Source organism: Palaemon carinicauda, chromosome 24 (assembly GCF_036898095.1).
Source record: "Palaemon carinicauda isolate YSFRI2023 chromosome 24, ASM3689809v2, whole genome shotgun sequence".
NCBI classification, from domain to species: domain Eukaryota; kingdom Metazoa; phylum Arthropoda; class Malacostraca; order Decapoda; family Palaemonidae; genus Palaemon; species Palaemon carinicauda.
Window position 1 is genome coordinate 95,925,717 of NC_090748.1, and position 15,505 is coordinate 95,941,221.

At 31.0% G+C, this 15,505-nt stretch overlaps 1 protein-coding gene across 12 annotated transcripts in view; it reads left to right on the forward strand.

Annotated features, from left to right (window-relative positions):
• Positions 1 to 15,505, forward strand: part of LOC137618218 (band 7 protein AGAP004871-like) — a 201,817-nt gene that overhangs the window by 135,974 nt on the left and 50,338 nt on the right. Inside the window, exon 4 of one of the 12 annotated variants that reach the window (XM_068348337.1) lies at positions 4,838 to 4,935. The exons of the other annotated variants lie outside the window; for them this stretch is intronic. Within the exon in view, the coding sequence (XP_068204438.1) occupies positions 4,838 to 4,935 (98 nt within the window). The remainder of the gene's footprint in view (positions 1 to 4,837; positions 4,936 to 15,505) is intronic. 12 annotated transcript variants of the gene reach the window in all.

The following is a 15,505-nucleotide window of genomic DNA, read 5'->3' on the forward strand; positions in this document are numbered from 1 at the left end:
AATAATATACAGTATATAGTAGATACTGGAAATTAAATTACTATGTTGAAATTAATTAGGATATTATAAGCTATTTAGACTGGAAGACCTTATAGGAAGTAACAGGTTTAGACATTATGGAATATCTCCATAATTGATCAAGCCGTAGATGAGCAGGACCAAGAGAAAATTAAAAAATAAGGGAAAAATATGTAATCTCTGTAAAAAAAGAAAAAACAAAATTATAAAATCATTGACAGAAAAAAAGTCCTCCTTAAAATCAAAATCACAAAAGCATTATCTTTAGATATAGACTTGTCCAAAAGAAAATGGAACCTTTATAGAAAAGACATGTGAAGTATAAAGAACTTTGGAAGGGCCTTAAAAGTTAATATCTGCATTAAAACTAATTAAGAGTTTTAAAAAGAGAAAGTGCAAAACAGTAAGATGCTGGGAATAGTTGCTTTAAAAGGAGAGTATTCTTACAATGAAACTAGGTGAAACTTCGGTGAAGGGATGACATAGTCGCGGAGTTTTACTGAAAGAAGAAAAATCTACGGATTCTCCACAAATACAATATAACTTTTAAACGCATTTAAATCAGTGGATCACCCTTTAAACCTAAAGAAAAATGTATATTCACAAAGTAGCTGACTAGCCTCCTGCCTAGTACAGTGGTAACGTGTTTGCCTAGTATTCGCATGGCGGCAGATCGATCCCAGTCAGGGACCTTGAGTTTAAGCTGTTTACTGGGGAGGCCACTGCTGTGGTTGGGGACTAGAGTGGGAGCTGGACTTGCCCGGCTGCCCTTCTGGTTAGCATCTATTCCGATGAAACTAGAACCGAAACTCGACACCTTTAATAGAGGAGATAAAAAAAGGACTTTCCACAAAAAAAAAAAAAAGAAAAAAAAAAAAAAACATACTTATGGAGAATAGAAACATTGTAGAAGAGAAAAATTGCTTTAAAGGAAAAGATTGCCAACATACATAACGATTTTAGGAAGCAACAATAATTTCATAGAAGCTGCCGAACATTATAAAAATACCATATAAGTGGAGGAAAAACAGAAGTAATGGAGAATTTGTAAATAAAAAAAATGTATTTTTTTAGGAATTCCAACACATTAAAGGAATAGATGCGTTAAAGCATAAATATACAAGGAAAAAAGGTTAAGAAAAAATAGTTCATTTTTCCTAAGAGTAACTAAATCCTGGAAGTCGTATTTTTGAAACAGGAGGATAAGAGTTATTTTGGGACTTGAAAGAAAAGGATATCCCCAGAAGCTGTCACAGACAAGAGAAAAAAGAACATGTTTTCAAAGAATATATATCAATATTTAAAAAATTTTGAACATTTGAAAAATGGATTAAAGAATGAGGATTAACAGCAATATATACAAGAGAGAAAGAAGCAGATGAAATGAAATAGAATCTCTTCTCAAAAAAAGATATTGTTCAGATGGCAGAAGAGATTTAGATCAAAATGGTCTCAAAAAGGGTTTGTCTGAGATAAAAGATTTTGGATGGAATTTCTATCCTTTATAGAGATGGCTTTTATAAAGCTTTAGGGATTATAGAGCGAAACATGTTAAACAAAATAACATGAAAACAAAATAGTTTTTGAAAATATTGTATACAACACAGAATGATTGATTGGTTGATTTAACGTTTCTGGCGTGGCACAGAATGTGCAACTATCATAGATAGAGAAAGACAGTAGGTTTAAAGCCTTTAATTATGATAATTCTCATAAAAGAAAATTCCCTATGGAAGAATGGTCATAGTTGACAAGAGACTCGAACAAAAAAAAATCATAAAAAATTGTAATCCTAAAACACCACTGAGAATAAAGATGAAAGTAAGAATTAATAAATATGTAGATGCTAAAGCTGACTAGAAGAGAATTGTTTGCATAAGTTAATTATGTAAAAACAATTTCACATAAACCGATGCTAGATTTAATTATTATCGCCAGGAAGAAATATGTTTTGACAACGTTGCATCAGTTGCTTGCTTTTCTCAATGAGTTATTTCTAACAAAAAAAAAGTAACTAATTAACGTAGGAGTTTGGTTTATATCACAGTGTTCCTATATAATTACACTCTAATATTCCTGACTGGTCCTAGGATGATCACAGCCTACACTGTTGAAAGTTTGCCGTAAGAAAAAAAAAAAAGGTAAAACTCCTGGAATAAATGTTTCCTGACATTTACCATCTTAAAAGCGGATATATTTACATTAAGGAGTGATAATATCAAATTGGCGTAAGATTTAAGGTCACCTGTATTTCACTGAGATACGGCAGAGAACAGTATATTTTTAAGTAGAATTTCACTCTATCTATTTTCAGGGTTTGTAAAAGAAATAGATTACGTAAATTAAAAAAAAATAGAAATACCTATTGTAACACTGTAACTTTACTCTCTCTCTCTCTCTCTCTCTCTCTCTCTCTCTCTCTCTCTCTCTCTCTCTCTCTCTCTCTCTCTCTCTCTCTCTCTCCATATATTTACATCCAACACAAATTGTAAAATTCTAAAACAAGTGAAAAAAAATAAATGATAGTTTATTCACCAACTAAAATTACTAATAATGACTTAACAAGACACTGTGATAGTAACTCATTATGGTTAATTTACCCGTGAAAAGAGGATTATTATCACCAAACTATACATTATCTGAACTTAAGATATTCTCTGATAAAGATAAAGATAAAACAACTTCAAACAACTATGATATCGGGTTTAGAAACTTTCAGATACATTAATTTTATTTTTGTTTTGAATCATTTAACTCTCGAAAGTCACTTAAATAAAGATTTTTTTTTAATTCTGTTATTGATATTATTTTTATTGCTAAAATTTTTAGTTTAATCTATAGTTTTATAGAAGGTTCTATGGAAAAATATCCTTTTATATTACGAACACAAAAGATTGCAAGATTGCGGGGGAATATGTACATTAGATATATATATATATAGATATATATATATATATATATATATATATATATATATATATATATATATATATATATATGTATATATATATATATATATATATATATATATATATACATATATATATATGTATGTATATATATATATATATATATATATATATATATATATATATATACTACATATAATGTATACACACACGCACATATATATATATATATATATATATATATATATATATGTGTGTGTGTGTGTGTATATATATGTATATATATATAAATATATATATATATATATACATATGTATATATATATATATATATATATATATATATATATGTATATATATGTACATATATATACACTGTATGTATATGTATATACATACATGTGTATATATATATATATATATATATATATATACATATATATATATATATTAAGCGCTGAGAATTAAGTATACAATGCAAATGAATTCCACTTCATCTACACTACCGTTTCATGATCATGTTCCAAAAAAAATCCCTTTAATATACTGTATTTATTCGCGGGTTTCAGGAGGCAACACACCATATTTCAGAGTGAACACACATCTAGACAGCATTGCCAAGGTTCCATTGCATATTCTGACCGGGTTCTGTATACATACACCAAGGTTTTCTTTTATACACACCCCAAAAGCAGCTCAGAATATGTTTCTAGATAACAGAAGTCACTCTTAAAACAGAAGGCAGTTCTTCACATCTCTTGACGATTATGCAAACAGGATAATAGTACTTTGGTATGAGATGATATTATGAAATTACTTGTGGAGTTAAATCTGTTTTTTTTTATCATGATAATTCTTAGGGAAAAAACTTAGTCTGCTACATGATGTAATATAAACAGTACCATACAGTGCCATTCATTTTTTTTTTCTTTTATTTATCACCATTTTATTCAAATTATACTCTTAGCAATATAAACACATCTGGTACTCAGTATTATCTACTTTTTATGGGGGAGAAGTGGGATGAAGTAGACTGATTTTTTTGCTTAATTTCATGTTTTTTCTCTGCTATTCTAATTTGTGCCATAGTTCACAGGTTATTTCCTTTCTATTTTCTTTTCAGAAAGTTACTTCAGAAATACTTTTTAAACTTAATATACAAAGCTCTGTACATCTTTGAATGTCATAAGGTGTTAAAAAGATAATACATGCAATCGGGAGACACAAAAATTAAACCTATATGCCTATTCTAAGACAGAAGATATGCATTTAACATGACCACATTTGTTTGTCTAAAATACTCTGTGTATTTAATCCAATGCATATATGATGTTTTCAATGTTAGCTAGAATGATGAAAGGTTATTTGTACTTATTCGTATTGATGACTTTTTGATCAACTCTGCAGCTGTAGAAACTTTAGTCCTATTTTTTTTTACTGCATAACTGTCTGATGTGTCAGTATCCAAAAGGAGAAACCTACTTCCATACAAACTTGCTTTCAGTGTAAATGATCCCCCCAACCCCCCCAAAACCAAAAACCCTTCAACAAAGATGAAAGGAAAGAATGCAAAAAAAAAAAAAAAAAGATAGGAGGGGCTACGGAAGTGACGTCACTTCCCGCTGCCGCCATTATGAATGGATTTCTGGTGACTGTCAGTGAGAGAGTAATAATGTCTCTGATCTTTCTATAAGTAACGAAAAAACCCTTTCTATTTCCTTGATATGCTCTCCTTCAAATAGATACATCCCTACCTTCACTCGTCCGTTTTCTTCTGATTTTCCATATCCTATTTCCCACCCCCCACCCCCAAAACCCCCCTTTTCCTTACCCGTTTCCTACCTTTTTCGCCACCGAATTCTTCTTCCTTCTCCTTTCCATAAAGACATACTTGTCCTCTCTCTCATCAGGTGCTTACAAGAGACTCGGTTACAGTGGCCGTTGATGGTGTTATATACTTCTCCGTTAAAGACACCATTAATGCAGTGATCAATGTACAAAACTTCAGGTAATTGACGTAGTAGACGACTGTGAGCCTTATGTCTTCACTTCATAATGTCTGTATTTCCCTTCGGTGATGATTCATGATGATATGATGATGATGATGATGATGATGATGATTATGATATTGTTGATAATGATGATGATGTTGATGATGATGATGATGATGATGATGATGGTGTTGTTGTTGATGATGAGGATGATGGTGACAATAGAGTGACATTTGACAAGCAAATATTATATTGTCCTTTTTTTAGACCCTCAGTTAGGCTGTCATCCATCTTACACTATAGCATAAGACGTTCGTTCACTTAGATACCAGACTATTCTTGTTTTTATAACCCAGTTTTTTCTTTATATAAAACCCAGTGAGAATGATTTTGTCTTGATTTTGTGACTGAGACCTATTTGATTTTTTTTTCTCCTCTCTCCTACTCTTATTATATATACATTTTTTTTTTACTGAGATACCCTTTTTTTCACCTAGCAGAAACTTTACATAGAAGGAGTCCTGTCTCTCCCAAGATGTTTCTTAGGAACTCTCTAATATTGCATTATGAAGTCATTAAATAGATATACAGCCGTAGGCATGCGTGCTTTTTTGTACGTGTAATTCTTTATTCATAGTAGATTAATCATATATATATTTTTTTTTGCACCCAGAGTGATTATGATCATAATTAAAACTCCACAGAACTATTCAGTAAAAAAAGATGATTAATATACTATTTTTGTTTTTTTTCCTTATACATTAGTTGAATTAGATCAAAGGGTCGTATGGAGTATTTGCATGCGTGCAATTTATGAGTCACATCGCATGGTCCGTGAATGCAGATTTAAGAGTAATCTCTCATTTTTCTTCCCAAAAAAAATAAGAATCTTCTCAAATACATCTCAAAGTTGAATAACATGCCATACATAATTTCTTTTTTTCTCTTTGTAATCAAACATAAAGGTACTTTTAAGTTTTTTTGTTTTTTTTCATCAAGAGAGCTTAAGCATACCATATCTATATAAGAAATGAAAAAAAATCATATATTTTTCATATACTTAACTAGTTTGATGTCACATCTTGAAATAGAGGAGATATATAGGTCAAGATAATTATTAGATTTATATCTCATTTTTCTTCCCAAAAAAATAAGAATCTTCTCAAATACATCTCAAAGTTGAAAAACATGCCATACATAATTTCTTTTTTTTTTCTCTTTGTATTCAAACATAAAAGGTACTTTTAAGTTTTTTTTTTTATTATTTTTTCAAGAGAGCTTAAGCATACTATATCTATATAAGAAATGAAAAAAAAAATCATATATTTTTCATACACTTAACTAGTTTGATGTCACATCTTGAAATAGAGGAGATATATAGGTCAAGATAATTATTAGATTTATCTCTCATTTTTCTTCCCAAAAAAATAAGGATCTTCTCAAATACATCTCAAAGTTGAATAACATGCCATACATAATTTCATTTTTTCTCTTTATAATCAAACATAAAAGGTACTTTTAAGTTTTTTTTTTTTTTTTTTTTTTTTCAAGAGAGCTTAAGCATACTATATCTATATAAGAAATGAAAAAAAATCATATATTTTTCATATACTTAACTAGTTTGATGTCACATCTTGAAATAGAGGAGATATATAGGTCAAGATAATTATTAGATTTTTTTTTGTTACATTTACAAAAGAAACTAACCACACAAATTATATTCACTTATTTTTTTACTCATTTCTTCATTATTACATCTTCAAATGTAGGTGACATTTAGATCAAGAAACTTCAAAGTTTTTTTTTTTTTTTTTTTTTTTTTTTTTTTTTTTTTTTTTTTTTTTTTTTTTTTTTTTTTTTTTTTTTTTTTTTTTGCAGAGGGTTACAACTAAACATAAATTAAACATTAGAAAATTTTTTAGTATAAGATCATTTCTTCATTATTACATCTTTAAATATAGGTGACATACAAGTCCAGAAAATTTAAATATTGAATTATTTTTTGCAGAGGGTTACAACTAAAAATAGATTAAACTTTGGCCAAATCTTAAAAATAAGACCATTTCTTCTTTATTGCATTTTCAAATGTCGATGAAATATAAGTCAAGAAACTTTAAAGATTCCATTTAATTTTGCAGAGGGTTACAACTATTCAGAAAATAAACTTTAGCAAAATTTTGAAAATAAGACCGTTCATTCTTTATTAAATTTTCAAATGTAGATGAAATATAAGTCCAGCTACTTTAAAGATTCAATTTTTTTTCGCAGAGGGTTACAACTATTCAGAAAATAAACTTTAGTAAAATCTTTGCAATTGATATGGCAGAAGAATCAAGCAATTAAAAACATTTCATTTTCTTTGCATTTAGGAGTTCATGCATGTTACAGTTACATCAAGGAACACTTAAAAACAAAAGGACGTTCTGTGTGATTTTACATATATTTCTTTGTATTGCCTTGTATTACAGTATGGGTGACACATTGATCAAGACACTTAGAGAAGCTATTTCTGTCTGTTTAGGGCGTTTGAATACATTTCAGTAAACTTGAAGGATTTCAAACAAACATTTATTTGAAGGAATAAACTTTTCTCCTCAGGAAGCTAAAACATGTTACAATTTTTACATCAAACGACCAAGCAAAATGCCCCTCTCCCACTAAAAATAATCTTGACTATTCCTGTATCATCTTTTCTAAGTATTATAAGGGTTTAATTTCGATTCCTTTAGTGGGTTCAAACATGCTAAAATTGTACCAAAGGAATTTTACAAATACAATCATTTGATGTTTTCGTAATTTCCTTTCAAAATTTATAAATTTTTTCACAAGACAATCGTGGCTAGAGAAATGTGATGAATTTGCTGTTTTCCTCCAGCGTTCCAAAATAAAATCCCAGGGAGAATTGTTTGACTTTAAGCATTCGTTCATTACTCAATAACCAAATTTTGAAGGGTAGGTGAAGCATAGATCAAAAAACTCTCAAAAGATTTGTGGTTTTTCTTCCATACGGAATCAAAATAAAAAACAAAAAAACATATGAAAAGATTAAATCTGTGTTGACAGCCAATATACAGATGATATCAAGTTTCAACAGTTGAGGAACGAGCTATGAAGAATCTTTCTGGTTTACAGATATTGAGCCAACAAGTGAAAAAGTTTTATCAATCTAGAAAATAAGTAATGTTTTCATAAATACTGTGAAGGATTTGTGAGGTAGGATGTTAGATATTTACTCGAAGGTTAACAGTTGAAACTGAAATATTGTAATTATTACAATCATAAACAGGTATTTTATGCATAGCAAGTGAACAGCACTTAATAAGTATGTCATAGGCTACAGAATGTCACGCCACAAAAACTATTTATAAACGTTTTTGTATTGATAAAAAAAAATCGTGATGTTAAACGTTTCAATACTACACTTATCAAAAGAAAAATTTTGGTTCCTCTTCTTCAGTACTTGATTGTTTATAAGTACCGAAAAAAAAAAAAAAAAAAAAAAAAAAAACCTCTCCATAGATCTACCAATATTTGATTCTGATTGATTATTTTTCATTCAAAGCGAGCCTTGAGTTTGTCAATCCTAGGAACCACGTAAACTTAACCCACCTTCGTGAGTTTTCAAATTGGTTTCCATTTTTTCCCAGTAGGATGGTATGTTTTTTTAAAAAAAAACATGGAAGGATCACAAGCAAATTAAATTAGTAATATTACTCAAAGCAAATAAAGTAAGACATGTCTTTGCTTAGTAAACAAAAGATTTGTCCTGTAAAGTAATAAACTAGAATACAAATATTTATATATATATATATATATATATATATATATATATATATATATATATATATATATATAAATATATATATATATATATATATATATATATATATATATATATATATATATATATAGTCAGTATTAATATTTTTGATACTATCGTAGATATACTATCTATGTCATATAAACATTAGTTATGATTGTTCGTATATCATTATTATGACCTTTGCATAAGGAACATCAAATATCCTTATCATTGACATAAGGATATTCTATTGGATATCGCTATTACTAAAATAATAGCTATCATGGAACAATTAAGACACACATAAAAAGCACCGTTGCATTTTCGTTTAACATTTCAAAAACGGTGACGTAAATTGGTCTGCGGCTTAAGCCTTTTAAACCTGCACCATGAAATAAAACATTTTCCATCCTTGCATTTGTTAATGGCATGCATTTCAAATGCACCACTCTGGGAAGGACATTTTACCATTTGGCTTTATACTCTTTACCTTCCTGTCACTCTTCAAATGCGCCACACAGGCAAGGATACTTTAACATTTTACCTTATGGCATTTTACATATACCTTCGGTCTCTTCACAGATAGGCTCTAACATTTTTTTTCTTCGAGTGAATGAGGTTGAAATGAGGTTGGATGATATTGTATTTTGATTTGCTTGAAAAAACAATGAAATCTACTTTTGGGATTCCAAGTTTAGATAAAGTCAAGGAAGAAAGGAGGGTGATAAACTATTAACTCGCTTTTTTTTTTCTTTGACAAAGCTGAATGAGGAGGTATGGGTCTGGCAAGAAAAGGCTTTTATCTAGGCCAGGCAAGAATTATAAAAGGAGAAATGAAAAAGTATTAAGGCTTAATAAGACTGAAATGATACGCGTAAGTAATTGTTGCCTATCGCCCTTAATGAAAAAAAGGACATTATGAGATATTTACGACATACTCATGGCAGTTACACAGTGTATCCTTCAAAATAATTAAAAAGAAACCTTAAACATAATTGAAAGGATCTATGAAGTCAACTAATTCCTAATTAAAAGTAATGATTTCCATAATGAATGCAATTTCTGTACTATAACAAGTGATCTTAATTGTTAACCCTTTAGTGCCATTAGAGGTCACGTACTGGGATTTGTTCTTCCTCCGTAGCAAATGTCTAATTGGACGAGATTGGTGCATCTATTAATGGACCTAAGATATCCTTGAGGTCCTTCTTAAAAACAAAGCCTTTTGAAGTTCAAAAGATAACGCGACACGACCAGGTATATCATTATTAGATTGTTCACAGAAGGAAAAAAGAACATGCAAAATAATATGGTCCGAAACTCGACAAAAGAAAACCACAACAGTTGAATTTGTCTGCATATCTTATGCTGCTCATGTGAGACTCCTTTGATGCGTTACACGTTTTCTCGACATATCTTATGCCACTGATATGAGAATCCTTCGATAAGTTACAAGTTTCTTGATATACAGGTTCCATTTGTACCGATTACGAATCCTCAAGCCAGTTGCTTTCAAAAATAGCGTTCCATTGTTTTTTTCCCTTATTTTAGTCATTTACTGCAATCGTTACGAGGTGACATACGTATATAACCATAAGGCGTATTCACGGCGATAATCTCGAATGGAGTGCCATTTTTTGCTAGACAATGGTTACGTTGTTGCATTGCTAAGTCGTTCGTGTTTCCATCATACAGTACTATACCAACATAACAACTTTTGTAGCACAACTGAAAATGTGGTGACCATCGCCGTGCTAACGCCAGGCTTGCGCTACAATACTGCGACCAATTGCGCTGCCCTAACGACAATTCGCGATGGCATGCGACACCAGGCCGCCATTACAGCGACGATTGCCTTGACATGGCAAGAAATCACATCATACAGTACTATACCAACATAACAACTTTTGTAGCACAACCGAAAATGTGGTGACCATCGCCGTGCTAACGCCAGGCTTGCGCTACCTATACTGCGACCGATTGCGCTGCCCTAACGACAATTCGCGATGTCATGCGACACCAGGCCGCCATTACAGCGACGATTGCCTTGACATGGCAAGAAATCATGGTTGGCACGAACTAACTGTGTAGGTATTTGAGGCAAACTCCTACACCATCATCATGGTACATGGGCTGTAATGAGCCATAGCCTCGCAATGCAGTGGCAAAACATAGCGATTGTTGGCAATTTTGTCGTAAATACTGTATATCGTCGTTACATCGTAATGAGCTAAATTTTAGCCATTACGCCAATCACAACCTTTGATTTCATATGTGTGACTCGGGCATAATACGCCCTGGTGTCACAGCACTATTGGCCATCGAAGCCATAAAATAATTGCTCGAATACTGTTTATTTTATGCAAAAATGTCTTGATATGAATACATATATAACTATATACATTTGGTACACATACATACATATATATATATATATATATATATATATATATATATATATATATATATATATATATATATAAAATACACCTATTTATATGTATATATATACATATATACAGTATATGTATGTATTTCTTTTTAAAGTAGTAGAAACTAAAAACCTAGAAAGGTTATAAAACTACCAACTTGAGAAATCAAATAGTGAACACAGGCTCTTCAATAATTATCAGTTAAAAAGAGAAAAAAGGTAGAAAAGTTAGAAAATCAATATGAATAATTTCACTCTCACTTTTCATGGCGAGGGAAAATATGATGACAATCAAAAGAATTATATGATTTGATTTCACAGCTGCATTAAAAAGCTGACTGTTGATATATGACCTTTGGAGTGATAAATAAAAAAAAAAAACGAAAAAAAATATAAATCGAAGTTCATGTCCAATGGAGGACACATAAAAACGTATATGATTATTATTCGTATTGTTATTAAAATGTGTAAATATTAATGTGAAATTGGCCTTAAAGGTCACAGGTTCATAAATCAGTCCTTGACTAAATGAAATGACCGTACATAAAAAAATGGAAAATAGAAATTGAATCATTTCGATAAAAATGATGAAACCAACGAAAAACAATAAAAGTGATGTAATCAGAGAAATTGAGTGATAGAAATAGAAACTCCGAATGGAATTGAAAATTATAATTCATTAAAACTCCCATCAGATTCAACTTTTGTGATCCACATTGCAATGCCTCCTAAACATAAACGCATATTGAGTAATCGCAGATGAAATATTCAAACTCAGAAGTCGCTTCGTAATGGATAAAGTTCCAGTATAAAGTTCGATTTATCGGTACTTCGAAAATTCTAAATTGAAATGAGAATACTGAATGAGGTAAATAGTTTTATCGACTGTTATTTTTACATAAACCGACATCAACATAAGTAATGTAATGAACGAGTAATGACATATGTTTGAATGTATATACAGTATGTACACACACATATACAGTATACATACATGCACACACATACACACACACACACATATGTATATATATATATATATATATATATATATATATATATATATATGTATATATATATATATATATATATATATATATATATATATATATATATATATATATATATGTGTGTGTGTGTGTGTGTATGTGTATGTGTGTGTATATCTGTATGTTAATTTACTATGAAAGTGCTTCACTTAAGGAGTTTTTAAAAGATCCAATTCTGTCAAGTATAACAATATTCCTTGTGGTTTTGAAAAATCCTCGCAAAATAAATCCAAAACTTAAAGATGAAGAAAATAACGTTTCTAAGATCAAAATAACAGTGGAATACAAAATAATTCTTTTCATATAGATTCACGAAACTCTAACAAGAATAACGTATCCTCTCATATAAGAGAAAGGAATGAGATTGAAGAATTTCTTGGGTTAAAGTCCCCATTGGACGCTGAATGGTTATAAGAATGAAGAAAATATACATTAAGGAAATGATTTCATTCTTACGAAGGGCCAATGTCTGTAGAATTCAATCTTCATGACGCCAGGTTGTATTGCACTACCAAGATCAAGAAATAAAAACTTCTCTTATGTCGTCAAGACTAATTTGATCGAATTGATATCAAGAAATCTCTCATTCAATCTTGATAGAAGGACGAGATCAAAATCCCATGAATCCAAGATAAAAGGGAAGATAGTTTCAAAAGATCCAATTTAGAAAAAAACTGACACTAAAATCGATGTTTACTATAAAGCAAAGAGAATTAAGTTAAGAAAAGATACTTTTTAAAAAAGCCAATGTTTAAACAAACAAACGTACAGATGAAAATCGGTGTTTACTATAAAGCAAAGAGAATTAAGTTAAGAAAAGATACTTTTTTAAAAAAGCCAATGTTTAAACAAACAAACGTACAGATGAAAATCGGTGTTTACTAATAGAAATAAGATAAGAGAAAATACATTCAAAAGAGCCAGTGTTAAAACAAACAAAAGGACAGACGAAAAAGACGAAAATCGGTGTTTACTCTACAGCAAAGAGTCTTACTCTGCTATCACGAGGTTATCGACCTGGCATGCGACCCAGGTTTAAAAAGGCGTGGCTGTGTCTCTCATATTTCTATAAACATTCCGTGATACTTGGAATTGACGCTTCGCCGAAACGGAAATTAAAAGAGAAAGAGGTGGTGGACGGGACTCGAAACAAAAGCTCCACATTTCTTTATGAGTTGGATACAAAAAGATTTTTTTTCTCTTCAGACGAAAAAGGGTATTCTCCTTAGCTGAAGAGGAATTGTCTGGTAACGAATCTTGATAACAATAATAACAAGTGCGCCGTCAAAAAAAAAAAAAAAAAAAAAAAAAGGAGTAATCTACAAAAAAAACCCATGCTTTTATCATAACGACAAGAATATCAACTTATGTCACCTCGCAAAATCAATGGCGTTGATATTATTTTGCCAATAATCATTACCTAAAGCTTTGTAACCTCAGTGGTCCTTGACATTTCCACCAATAATGATTGACAGCTTATAAACATCAATTTGGGAATTTATAGTATGGCGTTCTGCCCTCTTGCTGCAATATTTGTCTCTGTCTAGTTTTAACAGACCCAGGTTACAACGGACTTTTTCTTTTGTGGGTCTAATTACATCTCAAACTGTCTACAAGGGATAGGAAAATCTTTATAAGTCCCAATCAACTTCTATACAATTCCTATGCTTCTGTTAACCGCATAGCCATTTAAGAATATGATTAACAGACTTTTTCTAGTTCCTAAGAGACTCCTACTTCAGGAGGTTGGTGTTTAGATAAAGAAAAACAAATATGCTACTGATCATCACACGTGTAAGCAAGCAGAGAATGTGTAACTCGATAATTTCTTCTTCAGATACAACGTAATTTCTAGGCCTCTTCAACTAAAACTCAACACTGCGTTGGTCTCTTGATGCCAATTCCTAATCTGGCTATGTTAGTAGACAGCCAATATTTCTTGGTCTGCACAAGTAGGAACTCAAAGTTTTTTGGATTCCTCAGTTTAAGTTCAGAATTCCACAAATACTCAGTTATTCCGGGTAGAATTCCAGTTCCTCTGCTGCTCCAGTTATCATGCCATAATTTACATTTTCTTGAAAAACAGTTTAACAGCTATCCTTAAGTTTTGGGTCTTTTGGATAGAGAATCTTGATAATTACTTTACAAAGAAATCTGCAAATTCTCAGTTTCACAAGAAAGAACTATTTTTTTCTTTCTCAAGACAGAAATTTTAGGTTTTAAATATTTCGACCTGCCAGTGAATAATTTGGCCTATTTCTATCTCCTGGTAGCACTTCTAAATTCTTTGGTGTTTACATTTGGGACTCGATATTTGCTTTACATCTAGACTCCAACCTTCCTCTATCTCTTTCAAAAAGAGTATATCTAGATACTTGAATACTTCAATTCTCTTTAGATAATGATTCCTTGAATAGGAAAATCTTTTGATTTCTCTGGATACAATAACCCACTCTTCAGTTACATATCCATCACTTCTGTGTAAATCCAGAATTTCTCTAACATGGCAGCTTTAACTCCACTAATGCTGCATCCACACAACAATTATTTTACAGGTGTAGACAAGAGCTGGTTGAAGCTTAATGTAGAAACAGATTGATTGTAATGAGACTAAAAAAGTCAGGATCTTCATCTCTCTGGGTGAACTATCTCTCTTTGGAATTGATGTGTTTTCAGTTTAGGCTTTAGGCCACACAGCTGCCTACACCTGTTGAAATACCACCATTGTAGGTGTAGAAAGTGTCTTAGCTATACTAGTTCCTCTCTCTGAAGATAATGAGGGGTCATGATGTTCAGGTAGAAATATTATTGTTACTTTACAAGTAGATAGATAATTAAATAACCGTAATAAATTCTGTAGTATTATGTTATAGTACTGTCTCAGATATAGGACTTTTTCGCAACGAAACGTTTGGCTCGTTAATATCAATAATTGAGAAGTAAAGAATACATTAAATCATTGAAGCTGGAAAGGCAATCGACCAGATATGTATTTTGTTACAGTCCTAGTTTACTAACCACTTTTAGCAGAGAAATAAATGAAAGTAACGTCTTGCAGGAGAAAAGTATCCATTATGGCACTTTAGCTAGTAAGGAAATATATTGTTTCTTAATCTACTCAAAGGATTTATTAGTCACATCTACGAGAGGAAGTCAGTGTTCGTTACCACATTTTGAAATGGCTCACGATAACATTTCCATATGCGAAGAATTGCGCGTTCTTCCAATCGCAGAGTCTCACTGGTTGATTCTGACCCAGACATTTAACAGGTGATTACATTTCGCCACATATCCATTTACAAGGT